At 42.6% G+C, this 17239-nt stretch overlaps 1 protein-coding gene across 7 annotated transcripts in view; it reads right to left on the bottom strand.

Annotated features, from left to right (window-relative positions):
- Positions 1-17239, bottom strand: part of LOC142064168 (ephrin type-B receptor 5) — a 315634-nt gene that overhangs the window by 277824 nt on the left and 20571 nt on the right. For 6 of the 7 annotated variants that reach the window (XM_075108851.1, XM_075108841.1, XM_075108808.1 and 3 more), the window contains 2 exons: positions 9913-9977; positions 5145-5841 (listed from right to left, as the gene is read on the bottom strand). In XM_075108851.1, coding sequence (XP_074964952.1) covers positions 5145-5841; positions 9913-9977 — 762 coding nt within the window. Of the gene's footprint in view, positions 1-5144; positions 5842-9912; positions 9978-13756; positions 13831-17239 lie in introns of all 7 variants that reach the window. The other variant, XM_075108826.1, reaches the window with a different exon arrangement.

The following is a 17239-nucleotide window of genomic DNA, read 5'->3' on the forward strand; positions in this document are numbered from 1 at the left end:
AGAAGAAAGATTTGGGGAGGGGAAGAATGGAATATAAGTAGAGAGCAACTGTTGTATATAGGAAAAGTAGCAAACTACTGGAAAAGCACCAAAATGCATGTGCATGTAGCAGAATAAGGCTGGAGAAGCTAATGAAAGGAACAATACACAAGCAGAAAAAAATCATAAACAGGTAATTAGCACAAGGCACTAAACATTATTATCACCTGTGAGTTTACCTTGAAGCTAAAGCTCTTACTCAGGAGAGGTGAAGACACTGGGTTTGTTCATTTTAAAGAAGAGAAGGCTGGTGTAGGGAGGAACTTAATGGCTGGTATCAGCCACCTAAGGGGAGAATATAAAGGAGGTGTAGGCACAAGGTGGTAGAACAGGAGACAAAAGGCACAAGTCATAATAATCTCTTATTACATCTTATTACAATCTCCTTTTATGTAGGAAAAAAAAATTCACCATGGGTGTCATCAAACATTGAAACAGTTGCCCAAGGACACTGTGGAATCTTCACCTTTAGGAATAATGAAAACCAGACTAGAATTGGCCTCAAGTGACCTAACCCAATTTGGTCCTACTTTGAGCATGGGATTGGAGCAGATGAGTTCCACAGGTCTCTGCAATGTAAATTGTTCTACGGTTTTAAATCATCTTTTAAGTGATTAAAATTTAAGAAGAGCTTATTGTGGGTTTGGGGTTTTTTGTGAATAGGGTACGCATATTTTTAGCAGACTACTGAAGCTTATGTGTTAACATTTCCCTAGCCTCACACACTGAAAAAAGCTTATCCAGGCTGGTGAGGAAAGGCATCATTTAGTAACACAAAAATAATGCAATTATTCTTCCCAGGTGAGCCCTCAAACAGCTGTATGCACAGTTACTAGCTCCTGCTGTTATCAGTAATACAGATGTGATTCCTTCTGCAAAAGGGACTACATATGGTCACAGGACATGGGAAATTTTATGGAATCCTCTTCTCCGTCTGACTTCATCATCATACATTCTTGCATCCTACAGAGAGTCAATTACAATTACTACAGAAGACAGGCAGACCTTTTGCTTCCTCAATACTCTCAGAAACATCCCAGGAGAGGAGAAAGTGATGGATTAACCTTGGCAAACAGCCAAATACCCACCCAGACACTCTCTCACTCCCCTTCCTCAGCAAGACATAGGGAGAAAATACAATGAGAATGCTTGTGGGTATAAAGACAGGGAGATGATTTACCAATTACTATCACAGGCAAAACAGGCTTGGCTTGGGGAAAATTAATTTATTTACTGCTGAGCAAAATAGATATCGGTAATGAGAAAACAAAACCCAAACATTAAAACACCTGTCCTCCTACCTCTCCCAAGCTCAACTTAACTCTATTTTCACTCCAAACTCTTCTATTCCACCCAAGCATCACAGGGTAGGAGGATATGGGGTGTGCAGTTTCTCTCTGTCACTCCTTCGCATTCACACTTTTCCTCTGCCCCAGTGTGGGCTCTCCATGAGCCACAGTTCCTTCAGGAAATATCCATCTGCTCCAGTGTGGGATCCTCCACAAGCTGCAGAGAATATCTGCTCCAGTGCCTGGAGTACATCCCCTCCTCCTTCTCTGTCCTTGGTGTTCCCTCTGCTGTTTCTCACTCTTTTTGTTCCCTCCTCCTCTCTCTGGTTGGTGTTTTCTGCCCCTTCTTAAATATGTCTGTACAGAGGTGCCACACATGTGGCTAATGGTCTGTCTTGAGGTGGGTCCATTGCAGAGCTGTCTGGAAACAGCTATGTCTGGCACAGGACAGCCCCTGCCCTCTCTCCACAGGGGCCACCCTGTCAGCACCCACCACTACCAGAACCTTGCCACCTAAATTCAATACACTATGATACCCAACAAGGGGATCAGCAGTCCAAGTCTAACAAGGGGACTTCAACAAGGATGTGAAGACCTGCCCCCAGTCTCATGACTGAAATAGATCCCCCCACTCTATCGCTTTCTAAATATGGTTCTATCTATGTTTTTCTCCTGTAGTCCCATGATCTTTTCTCCCTCAGACATCCAAGCTGGATAAAGGGAGAAAAGTCAGTGTTCTGAGCTACAGAAATAGCAGGTGGGTAGCTGGAGGGTAACTGCAGATGTAGGGGTATAATGATACACTAATAGCACATTTTCAGTGATGTAGGACGAACAGCATATTGGATACTGCTACGGGACTGAGTAGAAAAATAGACATGGAGCTTGACTGGCAGAATTGATCTGTAATTAATTTGTATTTGGACTTGAAAGAAAAAATATAAACTCCTTATTAAATTAATAGTTCTATTTGAGTGATTTTTCAAGCTAAGAGCTCATCTTACTTCTTCATTTGGAAGTCAGCTTAGCACTTTATCAAGTAGTCATTTCTCTTTTTTCTCCACATTGCCATTTTTGAAATATTTTTTAAAATGTCTCAGTCATGAATTCTAAGTATTCTTTTCAAAAGCATCTGGCAACTTAAACCCTATGTGACTTTTAGCTAAAAGGTGATGATAAGGAATGGACAGTGAATCCCATGAAACAAATTATATTTTAAAATGGTTTGTGGGGATAGAATCCCGGAACAACTGTTTTCAGTAATGAATCTGTTGATCTGAGGGAAGACATGGGACAACAGCCAGTCAGTCCAGAATTTTGGGAACCAGTAGCCTAGGATGGCCTGATCACCCAGAATTTTCCATTGCTGGGCTTCTATGTGGCAAAACACTTAGAGCTGCAGCAAGCCTTGCAAGGCAAGACACCCTGTGTGTGTACATCTACAGAAAGAAAAGCAGCTAAGGTCACAACTTTCCTTTTTCCTCTGTAAACTGCCTTTCTCCTTTCTGAGTGTTCAGCATGAGAAGAAGTCTACTTGGATGAAGTCAAAAGGGCTTACTAAAGGATTGTTCCACTCTTATTTAGCTGGAGGAATTGGCCATATAGTAAGAAAAAGCAGGCAGTCTTATGAAACTAATGGAAGAAAGTATCTTAACTTATGGTAGAGGGCAGGGGAAAAAAAATGGACATTCTATCTGCTCAGAATGGTTCTTGTCAGATTCTTTATTCTAAATAAAGAGGTAACAGCTGGCCCAGGAAGGACTCCACAGGCTTCCATATGGTGAGAGGGAAGGTAATACCCACACACTCTTCTACTAACATAAGAAGGAAACTTACTTCTCCTTCCTATCCCTGGTTCATTCTTCAGTCATATTAAGAAGAGCTCTCTGCAGGATTATCAGTAGAAATCTGCCTTTGGGCTATGCTTTTGTTCTGTATTTCACACAGAACACTGTAGCAACTCTGTATCACAGTGTACTACTCTTCTTAGGAAGAAGGGAGAACACAGAGAAGTCCTGGAAAGCACTCCACACAAAGAAACACCAAGCAAGGGGACAAACTACGCTAACTGAACGTGGCTCCATTCAGACAGGACAGCAACATATTATTAGCAGAAGAGATCAGGAATGGAGATCAAGCCAGAGGAGTTTACGAGAAACACGAGGAGAAAAAATACCTTCTAACATTAAGGTTCATTATTTGGTTGTCTCTGGCTTTTCTAAGCTGCTCATGGAATCTCAGGAAGTAAATGATGGGAACAGTATTTTGTAGTTGGATAGACTGCAATTATTTCAGTTATTCCTTAACATTTTTACCATTTTCATCTATCTATCTCCAGCTTCTGTGGTAATGGGGATGCAAGGGAGTATCAGCTTTCATTGAGCACTACAAAACAGGGAAGATAGATTTTTAAAAGATCCTTATTTCTATTTGCCAAGTCTAATTTCCATATTTTCTGAGCGCTTAAGACTACTACCTGATACTAAATTATTGGCTGGCACTTTACCTGGATCGTGAACTAGTCATGCTACTGATGCAGACAAAAAAGCTAGTGCCATATAGAGCTGCTCTATGTCTGTCTGAGGTTTCCTTCTCACTATATGAATGTAGTTACATTTCTTTCAGGATGTGCAGGATAAAAAGGCGTGTACATTTTAATCACTCTCGAAGCTTAAACAAATAAAAAGCACTTAACAATATCAATTGCTTTATAAGTCCCCGGCACAATGAACTGTGTTTTAATAAAGTTATTTTACATGATCCCAATCACTTCATGAAACAGGAATCTAAGGCAGCACACTGACAACCATTAACTATCCATTGCATTTGCACTTGGTGTTAACCAGAATATTTGGGCTCTCAATGTCCCAGTCGAACTCTTATTTGAGTAAATTACAATCCAACTTTAAAATTATGTGTGCAACCAAAACTGGGTTCCACATTACATTTAATTTTTTTAGAGTACTAAGTGTGGTGCAGCAACATTCTACATCACTGAGAGACCTTGAGTACATGCATATTAAGACCAAGGCAGCACCAGAAGAACATTATACACAAAATTATATAACCAACACAAGCAGTTTGGTCTAATGGCCTGCCTTAAGCTTGAGATAGGAAGTCAGTCATGACATTAGACTGGGTGTTCAGGTTTGGCCAGATTTTGGCCCAATACCATTACTGGGTGATGCATAATTTATTCTACTTCCTCCTACAAGCATTTCACAGAAAATACCATGGGCCCCAGGGCGGAGAGCACATTACAGGTAACTATAATACCATTAAGCCTGTTTTTTCTTACCAAGCCAGGTTCATAGATCCCTGCTGCATGTTCCCTGTCCCATGACCAAGCTGCGGCCATTTCCCCTTTCTTTTTTTTATCACTAGTTCCAACAGCAATAGCAAAAGGGCCCAAACTAGTTAGGATGGTAGAGGGTATTAGTTCTGGGATCAGCTTTGCTCCATGTGTGTCTCTCTTCTAACACTGTTGGCTGTTGGTAAAGAAGTGGAACTGTGTTAGAGCTGGCCAGTTACAACTCCTGCTAATTTTGTATACATAGCCTAACAGGCTGTCTCTGGTGGCAGCTCAAACTAAGGCCTGAGTGGAGTTTCCAACCATGTTCTTAGCACCAAGAAGGGGTCGCTCCAACCTCAGTCTGAGGTGCTAGAAGTGTCAGAAGAGACTGCTAGTAAGCATTCTCTGTGAGAAATTATTTAATCACCTAGCTCTGTGAACTTTTGGCAAATGCCAAATACTACTAATGCAGAGATCCAACAAAGAAGTGGCTACCTAAGGGGTGGGGAAAAAGCATCTCTCACCTTGGCAGGCTCGTTCACCATCAACAGACTGGTAGCCAGCCTTGCAGGTGCATCGTCCAATGGCCACCATCCACTCCCCTTCTCCATTGCAGTGCAACCGAACACCTGAAGACCCAGTCATGCTTATCTCTTCAGCATTTGGTACACATATCCCTGGTGACTCCACCAGTGAGGTCCTCTCCCCTCCAGCAAAAGTTTCAGGGAAGGAGGCAAATCCTTTCACCACAGCTGGGCACTTGTAGAAAAACACTTGGACTGCCACCAGGGACATGCAGGCTCCTGAGTCCTGGAAGGCCAGGTAGAAGCCAGTCTTGGTGAGTGGCCCAAAGCTACGTACTTTAACATTCATCTTTACCACCTTCCCAGTGCTGTCCACCTGGGAAAAGCTCTCATCAGCTGCAATAGTATCCACTTTGGTCCAGGGGCCCTCACGCCACTCTGGCAGTTCCTGAGACGCTATGTCAGCCTCCGACTGGTGGTAGTAGAGTGTGAAAGTCTCCTTGCAAGAAGAAGCCACAGTGCGCATGCTGGCACAGTCTCTCACTGAGAAACGGAGGCGGACATGGACTCGGTGGGCTCCACGTCGCTCTATGAAGTGAGTACGCAACCAGTTATTCTGACCTGGTTCAGCCACATTACAGACTTCAAAGGTTCGGATCAGGCGTTTCTTGTCATCCAGGACACTTACCTCATCCCACTATAATGGATATATGGGAAAGAAAAAGAAGAAGAAATAGTAAAAAATTATTGATTCAGTGTTCAACTGCACCAAAAATAGACGACAAGCCTTCTTCTTCCTCTCCCCTTCTCCTTGCCGTGTCTATTACGAGAGAAAGTATGACACTGTAAAGAGAGCTGTTAAAGCCTGCAAGTCAGAACTGTTGTGACAGAAAACAAAATTCATGCAGACCTGTCACATGGCATTGAGAATCTTAAAATCAGAGTCACACTTTCTTCTCGCCTATTTCCCCATCTCTCATCTCCAGAGACAAGACTCACAATACAAACAAATGAGACAGAGAAACAAGACAGTGTTCTTTGGAGAAAACATTAAAGCAGAAGTCCCTTCTGCCTTATCACGGCTGGAGCTGTGCTCTGCCACCCCCAGTGCACACAAACCAACTCAGCATGGCCACTACGGGGACAGGTCCAGGATCTGTTTTGTGCCAGGAAAATGACATAAGGGAGGCATGGGGGAAGGAGTGTGTGTGTAAGCAGGTTACTGCACGGAGATGTAAGAGAAACCCCTCCTTACCCTCTCAACTAGCTTTACAGATTACGTACGAGGCCCTGGGTATAACAGACAAAGTGCATAATGAGAGAGAAGGAACGTGTGCAAGCACTCTTGCCAAGGTCAGATCGACCAACTCCTCACAAGAAGACCTGTGTTAAGACCAGTGCCAAGAAGAAATAAAAGCAAGTTATGGTCATTGGTGACTCCTTCCAGTGTGAAATGAAAGCACCCATGTGCAGGCTGCACCCTCTTTTCAGGGAGGTTTGCTGCCTCCCTGGGGCCCAGTTTAGGGATGTCACCAGAAGATGGAAGAGCTTAGTACAGCCTTCAGACTATTATCCACTCCTGCTCTTTCATGTGGGTACTAATGATGTTGCAACAAAAACTCTAAGGTCAATGAAGAGAGATTTCAAAGGACCCTGGGAAGAATATTAAAAAATTCAGGAGCACAGGTAGCGTTTTCCTCAATCCCCCACTAATGTGTAGAGACTTTGGAAGAAACAGGCAATCCCAAGGTAACAACACCTGGCTTCAGGACTGATGTCTCTGCCAAAACATTTGGGTTTATATCCATGGGAGTTTTTGAGGCACAATATATGCTAGGGCCTGATGGGATCTACCTGTCTGAATGGGGGAAATGCATCTTTGCTCATAAGCTGGTGGGACTGATTGAGACGGCTTTAATCTAAAAACAGTGGGGGAAGGGGATACCAACAGGAGAGCTGAAGGTAAGCCAAGGGTTGACATTGCATTAGCTGAGGGTGGCAATCCTAGTGGGAGCATTTATGCTGCCCATAGGAGCGTGCAGGGCTCAAGAGCACATCTGAAATGCTTGTACAATGATGCACACAGTATGAGAAACAAACAGGATGAACTAGAAGTGTTGGTCAGTTCCCAGAGCTATGATATTATTGATATTAGTGAGACTTGGTAGAATGAGACCCACAATTGGAGTGCCAGGAAGGAGGGCTACAGGCTGTTCAGGAGGGACAGGCAGGGCAGGGGAGGTAGAGATGTTGCACTGTATGTAAGGGAGAGGTTTGATTGTACAGCCCTTACAGTTAGTGATGATGTGGCTGAGATCCTCTGTGTGAGGATTAGGGAGATAAAAAACAAAGATGTTTTAGTAGGTGTCTACTACTGATCGCTCAGCCAGGATGTTAGCACTGATGAGTTACAGGCAGTTAGGAGAAATCTCTGGACTGATAACCCTTGTCCTTATGGGAGAATTTAACTTCCCAGACATCAGCTGGGAATACCATACCACTGTGATGAGCAAGTCTGGGAAATTCCTGAAGTCCGGGGAAGAAACATTCTTGTCACAAGTACTCAGTAAGCCAACTAGGAAAAATGCCCTCCTAGACTTGCTATTTATAAATAGAGAAAGACTTGTGGAAGATGTAATGGTAGGTGGCTGTCTTGGCCACAGTGATCACAAAATGGTTGAATTTAAAGTTTTTGGTGTAATGAGAAAAAGGGACAGCAGAGTTTCTACCCTGGACTTCAAGAGTGCAACTATTAAGCTATTCAGGGAGCTACTGAGAAGTGTCCCCTGGGAATATGCTTTTAAGGGCTTAGAAGTCCATGAGTGCTGGTCAGTTTTTAAGAACTACCTTTTAGAAGCACAGGAGCAGGCAATTCCTGCATGTTAGAAGTCAATGAAGTGGGGCAGAAGACCATCTTTGTGGAACAGGGAACTCCTCGGGGAGCTCAAAAGGAAAAAAAGAAATTGTATGATCTCTGGAAGCAAGGTCAGGCTTTGCAGGAAGAGTACAGGACTGTGGTTCGTATATGCAGGCAAAAGACATGAAAGGCCAAAGCTCACTTAGAGTTGAAACTGGCCAGTGTTGTGTCAGATAAGAAAGGCTTTTTAAAGTACGTTAACAGCACGAAGAGCTCTAAAGAAAACACTGGCAGATACTTGTTTAAGATGGCCATCTGACTAATAAGGATGACGAAAAAGTGGAGGCATTCAATATTTTTTTTTTGCCTCAGTCTTTAATGATACTGATAGACCTTGGGCTGCCCAATCTCCTGAGCTGGAGGACCAGAAATGCAGGAACAGTGACTTTCCATCTGTGGACACTGAAATTGTAAGTGACCAGTTGTTCTTTGTGTTCTAAAGACCATGGGGTCTGATGAGATTCATCCCAGAGTACTGAAGGAGCTAGTGGATGTTATGGCAGCACCCATCTTGATCATGTACCAAAGGTCTTGGGAGTCTGGGGAGGTCCCTACTCACTGGAAGCTAGCCAATGTTATTCCCATTTACAAGAAGGGCATGAGGGAAGGAAGACCCAGGAAAATGCAGACCTGTTAGTGTAACCTCAGTTCCTGGAAAAATTGTGGGGAAAATAATACTAGGTGTGCTACTGAAAGGCATTTAAAGGACAATGCAATCATCAGGCACAGCCAACATGGGTTCACAAAAGGAAAGTTCTGTCTAGGTAATTTGATATCCTTCTATGATAAGGTCACCCACCTAGTGGCTGAAGGGAAGGCAATAGATGTAATATTTCTGGATTTTAGTAAGGCTTTCAGTACTGTTGCTCACAGTATCTTTCTGGACAAGTTGTCTAACTGTGGGATGAGCAGGTACATGCTGTGCTGGGTGAAGAAAGGGCAGGACTCAAAGGGCTGTAGTGAATGGGGCTACATCTGGCTGGCAAATGATCATCAGCAGTGCTCCTCAGGGTTCAATTCTAGGGCCAGTTCTGTTTGATACATTTATCAATGATCTAGATGAAGGTGTTGAATACGCCATTAGCAAGTTTGCTATTGATACCAAACCGGGAGGTGCCATTGACTCTCTTGAGGGACAAGAGGCCTTCCAGAAGGCTCCAGATAGACTGGAGCATGGGGAGATCATCAACTACTTAAATTTAACAAAAGCAAATGCTGGATTCTGCATCTGGGACAGAGGAATGCAGGACACAAGTATAAACTAGGAGAGGAGTGGCTGGAGAGCAGCCCTGCAGAAAGGCATCTGGGGATGCTGGTTGACAGTAAGCTTAATGTGACTTAGCAGTGTACCCTAGCAGCCAAGAGGGCAAACCGCATCCTGAGGTGCATCAAACACAGCATAACCAGCCGGTCAAAAGAGGTGATTATCCCACTATATAGAGCATTGGTGGGGCCTCCCCTTGAGTACCGTGTACAGTTCTGGGCCCCACAATTTAAGAAGGGTGTTAAGGTACTGGAATGCCTCCTGCATCAGCAACATCAGCAACAATGCTGATGAAAGGGCTGGAAGGCATGTCCCATGAGGAGTGGCCAAGGACCCTGGGTCTGTCTAGTTTGGAGAAAAGGAGGCTGAGGGACGACCTCATTGCTCTCTACAGCTTCCTGAAGAGGGGAAGTGGAGAGGGAGGTGCTGATCTCTTCTCCCCAGTATCCTGTGACAGGTTCAAATTATTCATATGTACAAAATTCATAAAACAAATCTCATTGGTTCCAGTTTCCCCTTTTTCATCAGCTGCATGCATACCTTCCCAGCAGAGGTGCAGTCAAGAAGAGGACAAGGGAAATTCTTACCCCATCAGAAGGGTGGGTGATCCAGCCAATCTCTGAGGTCTCTCCAGTTGTATCCAGAAGTATTTCTGTTTTATTTTAAAAGATTAAATTAAAAAAAAAAAGGCATTTTGTGCTTTTCCAAGTCAGGCTAAATCTTATCTCTCCCTTACAAGTTCGTCTCTGGGAAAAAAAAAACCAAAACCATGTCTTGTAGAGGGCTTCCACACACCCAGAATATACATTCATGTTTTGAGATTAAATATGACAGGCTATGTACGTACTAATAAATTAAGCAGGGCCAAGACAGAGGCAGAGGCACTAGGCACATAATCATGCTAACTCATGGTTAGCAGGTTGCTTGACAATATTCTGGTCAGACGAAAAATTTGCCAGGCAAATTATAAGCACAATGACAGCATGGAGCAGAGTTACAATAATGAGCGGTACAGATGAAGCCACCCTCTTTTTGGAAAGGAAAGGGAAGGACAGAGAGATGAGTTATACAAATGTATGCCAGTCTCCTCAGGACCACAGTTGCCCATTTTATTTGCAGGTGTAAATGTGGACACAAGGCCAAGACGTTTTTGTTTCCAGCTCTGGAACCAAATTTCTGAGGGAGTTTAGGATAATGACCCAGTTGATCCTGTAATGGATTCACTTTGTTCTGGAGGTGGGCATTAGGCTGCAAGCCTGTGTATGACTCCCAGTTTTATCAGAAAATCAGTATTAAATAGTCTTTTGCATTATACTGCTCAGGAGTAGGGTACATGCAGAACTTCACAGGCCTAGCGTATGCCCACAACTAGCCTGCATTTCCATTGTTGCTGAATCTATGACTGGAGACAGGTACAAGACTTGACTGCTCTTGGAGATGTTATTCTCTGTTCAGGTACAAAGAAATACAGAAGAGATCGTGATGGTGCAAGCCATACACATAGTATTCTCCAGGAGTCAATGTCAAGGTCTGAGACCCCCCTGGAAGTTACCACTATGCAAGCATGTGTGCTCTTCTGTGTGCATTTATACTGAGGACATAGGGGAAGAAAAAGACTCTGTCAAATAGGTATTTACATCTGTAAACATACATACTGTACAAACTAACTGCTTTTTCTTAAATTCTGGAAAGTCAATCTCTTCTGTTTGCTTAAAATAAGCAAATTTTCATTTTTCTATCTTGTTGCTTTGTTTAAAAAAAAAAAAACAAAATAAACAAAAAACCAAACCCAACAGCAACATCCAGCTTGTTTACAAACAGGATTTATTATTCCCTTTGCAAAGGTTTAATGATAAGGTCGTACCATATTTTACACAGGAGAGATCCTCAATAGTTTCTATGTCCAAATTATGGATTGCTGATTTCACTATCCCTATCAGTGCTCCCAGGGATTCACTCCACATTAATCAGCAGAAAGGAAAGACTAGACATCCTAAAGCAGACATGACCAAGTGAGCAAGATCATCCAGACCTCAGGCTTCACTGATGTCCCCAAACCGATGTTCCCAATATTCCTAAAGGAGATCATATATTTCTCAGATCTTCCTGAGGAGCCAATGCAGTTCCTTGTTTCAAAAGCAGTGCAAAACTACCTGGGCTGGCTTGCCAGAACTGGCAAGAGCTACTGGTTACAGCTAAAGCACAACCCCACTAAAATTACCTAAAAGACCTCAGGAAATGCTGAGCAGCTCAGTACTCAAGGATAACACAGCTCAGATGGCTCCTGTGAGCAGCAAAACACCTGTGAAAGGCCAAAGCCTCCTTGAGGAATAGTCTTCCCCTAGGCTGTCCTGGCAGCAGAGGGACTTGGCATTCCCCCGTGCACTTTACTGTCTGAATTGCACAGTCTGGCACAGGGGCTGCACTCTGTTGTGTCAGTACTTTGCCATTGGGTTCCCAAACATGGCTTTGACATGCTGGAATAATATACAAGATCATTTTTCAAAAACAGAAAGAACTTTTTCTAATCTGGTCTGAGTCTTCCATTTACCGAAGTATAATGCAACTACCCCGTGGAAACTCTAGGAGAAAATAAAATAGAGAAAAGTTAATGGCATGGAAAGCCAGATAAAAATGGTTATCAGGAAACACATTCTCCAGTTTCTCACCAGTGAGCAAGGTAGTCTTTACCAAGCACATCGATATTTCACAGGTGGACAGATACAGGCAGACTGATGCAGACAGAACTGTCCCTCTCACAGGTAGCATTAGAAAAATATGAAAAGTACATGAAAATGTTGTGTACACAAATCTCATTTGGTGACCTATGGTCAGAAGTCCCTCACTGTTTTTCTTCTTTTTCTCCCTCTCCTACTGGCTGTACCCCTTGAATCAGATCCCCAGTCACACTAGCTGCATATGTGTGTCAAAATCAAGGGTCTTGCAACATCAGATCAGACCCAGGCCCCAATGGTCCACGATGCTGCTAGAGACAACACTTATGGAGGTGACCCCAGAGTATCAACAGAACAATATTCCACTCTGGATTAAAAATGAGGAATAATCAAGGTATCTGAACAATCTGGAGGCTTTTAAACACATGAAATTATGACAATACCTCCCTCTTTGACTCCTGCTTTAATCTTACGTTTTGGAAGAACAAGATTCCAATTTCTTAAGACTGTCATTTTAGTTCAAAGAAGAGAAAAATAGTTGATGAAACATTCTCCTGTATTTTTCTTCCCTAAACTAAAAAAACCCATCATCTTTCATAGCAGAGTCAAATGGATTCTTTACGGTCTTTGTAAAACAAAATTCAGAATTAACTACACTCTCATTTCAGTGTCCTCTGTTCTTACAGGCCAGAAATGGTAAAAAAACAATCCAGAGACTTATTCTAGTACCAGTCTATACTCACACCACAAACCAATCTCTTGGGCTGCACTATATTACGTCAACATCAGGATCAGTTGGGCAGAGGTTGGAAGTTGCTCTTACAGAGGAGGCTGTTCAGAATAGGCATGTTAATGATTTTCAGATTTTGGTTAGCCTACACTTTGAAGCAAAACACTTTAGAGCTTGTGTTACAGGCAAAACATTCCCCTTATGCAAGAAGATGACAATTCACCCAAGGATGTTTGACCCTTAGACAACCTTCATGAAGGCAGAGATGGCCTAACAGCTTTCTGGATCAAAGAACACTTGTCCTTGGTGTCTTAACAGTGGAGTGGTGCAAGAGGGAGTTACACAACGCAAGTCTAGGCAAACTATAGCCACTGAGAAGAAAGTTGATCCTGAGAAGACAGCAAAAGAATCCCTTTACCTGTGGGATTAGAAGCTGGTGCTAAGAATGACCATATCGTAGAATCACAGAATGAAACAAGCTGGAAGGGAAGTATAGAGGTCTTCTTGATAAACATCCCTCTCAAGGCCAGGCTAAATTACAGTAGGTTGCTCAAGGCCTTATCCAGTTGAATTTGGAATATATCCAAATGTACCTGTACATTGGTAGATAAGGCAAAGGGCACTAGGGTAAAAGGTAACATTCAGAAAATTTGCTTTGCTATGTAGCTGAACACCCCAAGCAGCAAAGCCCTCTGGCTTAACAGACTTCTTGAAAAGAACTGAAATGTTACCGGGCTTATTCTGTCTTGTATTATCATGCCTTGAACATGAACAAGTAGGAAGAATGCAAATGCTCTCTAAGAGAGTGGAAAAAGAAAGCACTCTCTGGGCTTGCGCAAAAATACTGTTAGGGGTTGTCAAATCCAGTAACCTCATATAAGCAAGGCTGCTGCAGCTCCATGTCCCCCACATCCAACCAATAGCCAGGTTGAGCAGGTATTCCCAATAGGCACACACACAAACACATGTAGGCACTGCACATACACACGGCCAGCCACGAAGATCAACGCAGACAGAAACACTCACCAGTCATGCAAACAGAAACAGCACCACCAACGGGCCTCATCCCGTTCCCCTTTCTGGCTGGTCAGGATGAACATCTGTTAGTGGGAAATATATATGCATTTATATACAATATGGATCCCTGCAATAACTGCCCTTAAACATTCAGTCTCCAGTAGGTGACCTCTGGATCTGTGGTCTCCCTATTTACTGGCACCTGCACACATAAGTACCTGAAGCTTGCAGCCCCACCCCTGTTCCTAGTATTTAGACACCCTCACCCACTGATACATCCCTTCACACATACACAGAGGCACATTGTGGATCCTCTACTAACTGGCCTTAGAAATGCAGTCTACCCAGTAGCTGGCCCTGGATTGTTGTTCTCCTAGGTTGTTGGCAGCCAGATATGTGAGCCCCCAAGGCCCACAGCCCATTGCTGTAGTGCTGCACCACTCCACAGAACCTCACTTACACCTATAAACACATGCGCAGGCATGCACACTGTGGATTCCTCTAGTAACTGTCCTTAGACACTCATCCTACCCAGGAGCTGGCCACTGGATTATCTTGTCTCCAGTTGCACAGCAATACACAGTATGCAGACAGGACTCAAAAAAACCCCAGAACTTATGACCTCCCCAATAGCTGGCCTGGACCTCCTGATCCCCTCAACAGATAGCTCCCCCAGCTGGCTCACTTACAGAGACACATACATATGAACAGGTGTCTTCTCCGTCCCGCAGGCTCTCTGGTCTCTCCATGGCTTCTCAACCCACTTACTATACTAGCCAGCCAGTCTGCCTTGGTATTTACTAAAGATCACAGACTCACTCATATAAGCTTGCTCACTCCATCTGGCATCACAGATCCACAGATCCTACGACCTGTAGTCCAACTTGAGTTCCTGGCACTTAATTTTCAACCATTCCAGATGCTCCAGTTGCTGGCAGCACTGACAGATGGGCCCCTATGATCTGTGGACCAACTCCAGTTGCTGGCATTTAAACATCCATATACACGCAAAATAAAGCACCCTCACTCAGCTAACTAATGAAAAATTGAATTGAATAAGAAGCTAGGATAGACTGTGGTGATGAGGTCAAGGCCTGACAGGTGTTATCACCAGCAGCCTGTTTACCGTCCCCTTATCTCTCTATTTTCTCACACTTGATCCTCCCCAAAACAACCTTGATCTCTCCCATTCTGCACCTAAACAACCCAAAGTAAGTTTTGCAGAAGCCCCACATGATCTTCCCTACATACCATAATAAGTCCCATGCCCCTGTTGGCAGTAACCCCCATCAATCTGCAAGGCATTCCAGAGACCACTTCCACTATCTTAATATGTTCCATTCTTGCTCAATGGGCTGATCACACTCCTGTGATAGCCCTGGGAGAAGCTGGGTCCAGGTGCTTATCTCTCTATTAGGTTATCTGGGTTGCCCTGCCTTCCATTGTTCTTCTGTGCTCCTCTAAGTGTGGGGAGATGACCCTTTGATCATCCAACTGAACAAATACATTTATATAAAGTGGGCTATCACTTGGAGACAGAATACAGTGAAACCTTTGGGAAGCCTTAAATATACTAGACCTTCTTCCAAAACTAAACAGCTATTGTGGTGAAGTAAATAATGTATCTATGACTAGTGACATATGCAACTGTAACAAGTATTTTCTTTTTCAAGAATGAGTTGATGAAACATGTAAAGAAACAAACAAAAAACAGCCCAAAAATCCCACTTATTCCTGACTACTCAATACAAAGATTGCTGTTATTTTTTAAACAATGTCCTTTTTACAGTTCAGCTGAGACAAAACAAGCTATAGAGTTATGAAATATGCCACCTTATGTAAGAGAATATATACAAAACCAATCTATATGAGACAAATTAATTACACTTTTTCTTGGATAAATCTGTAATGTGAAATCATTCCTGCAATGAATGTTCATGTATTACTTCTGTATTCATACGCAATTAATAAGAAAAGCTGTTTGGAGCTAATGGGATATGTATTTAATGAGTTCCATGAAGTATATTTTTTAACTACTTGCTATGTCAGAGAAGATGCTGGCACCATCAGAACATCAAAGTTGTCATCCACATGGAAAAATTATCACACCCCAATCAGGAGTTATGTACCATCTGGTACAGCCAAATGGTCTAGGATATGGAAATACACAGCTATTTGCAAGGTAGCACAACTTTTATGCTTTATGAATGACTGTGTATTTTTCTCTTTACTTGCCCTATTCTTTTGTTAAAGCTCTAGGGAAACTGCCAGGATTAGCATGTTGCACTAATTCCTCTGCTGATGTCAGGAAATGCAGACATCAGGAAATAAAATTTTTAAATTACATTAAATTCTTTGTTTCAAGTTTGCAAATGCAATCAAAATAAATTATCTACAACTTTCCTAGTAATGCAACATAATAAGTATTCTTCCACAGCTTAAGAGATTCATTCTGCAAACACCCGCTATTGAGTCTAGAATTTATCCATCTGCCATCAAACTGGCTACTTTTGACGTCAGTGCAGTGTGATTTTTAAAATTTACCTATGTTTTCCTGCTTATTTTTTGTTTCATAATCATTAAAAAGTCAGCTTGAGTCTTCCACAGTGTCACTGAAGCATATACTGAAAGTCCTAGATACCACATAATACAAGACTGCTGTCACTTTTCTTTGAAGCTTTAACTAGCTTTGAATATGGACAGTATTAACTGCAGCATGAATAGCCTATACTGTCCTACTGGCCTCCAAGCAGCAAGAGATAGCCTGCTCCTTGTGAACTGTTTCAACACAGGGCTATGGTACATACCTGGGAATGGGGATGTCCTAGCACAAGGACTACAGAGTAATCTACTATGGGAGAAAACAAATCAAGTGGAGCTGCTGAGAGTGACCAATGGGGTAACCCAAACAGCCCTCCCCTTACAAACAAGCTGCACATTGCCCAGTCCCATTAACCTTCTGAATGTCTACAAGAGGAGATTCGTCTGCCTTGGGCTTTCTAAGCATGTGGCAAAGATTTTGGCATGCAGGGAAATGTCAGTAAAGATCTGGGAAGAACATAGTAGAAAATCTTTGCTAGGATTTTAATAATTCATGTGAATCACAAGCAACTGAAGTAAAAAGTTAAATTTACTTTTTTTTTTTTGTCCTGAAGTCAAATAACATTATTTAAACCTTTCTTTGTATATAATAAAACAAAAGGCAATGGTATTTTTACTCTGAAGATTACCTTTGAGGAAAGTATAGTTTTCCTCCACTTCAAAGTCAAGCCAATTTGAGCAATCAATACATTATTTTCAATAACCCAAGATGACAACCAGTTAATAAAAAAGATAGGGGGAAAAATGCAATAATTATGCCTGACCTCATAACCTTTTTCTTGCATATTCCCTTTTGTCAAGACAACACTTTTAATGCAGATAGTTTCTACCAAAGAAGAAGAATTATCTTGAACTTCTGGAAGATATTTAGAAAGGCTGTCCAGTGATTCT

This window comes from Phalacrocorax aristotelis, chromosome 1 (assembly GCF_949628215.1).
Source record: "Phalacrocorax aristotelis chromosome 1, bGulAri2.1, whole genome shotgun sequence".
Lineage (NCBI taxonomy): Eukaryota > Metazoa > Chordata > Aves > Suliformes > Phalacrocoracidae > Phalacrocorax > Phalacrocorax aristotelis.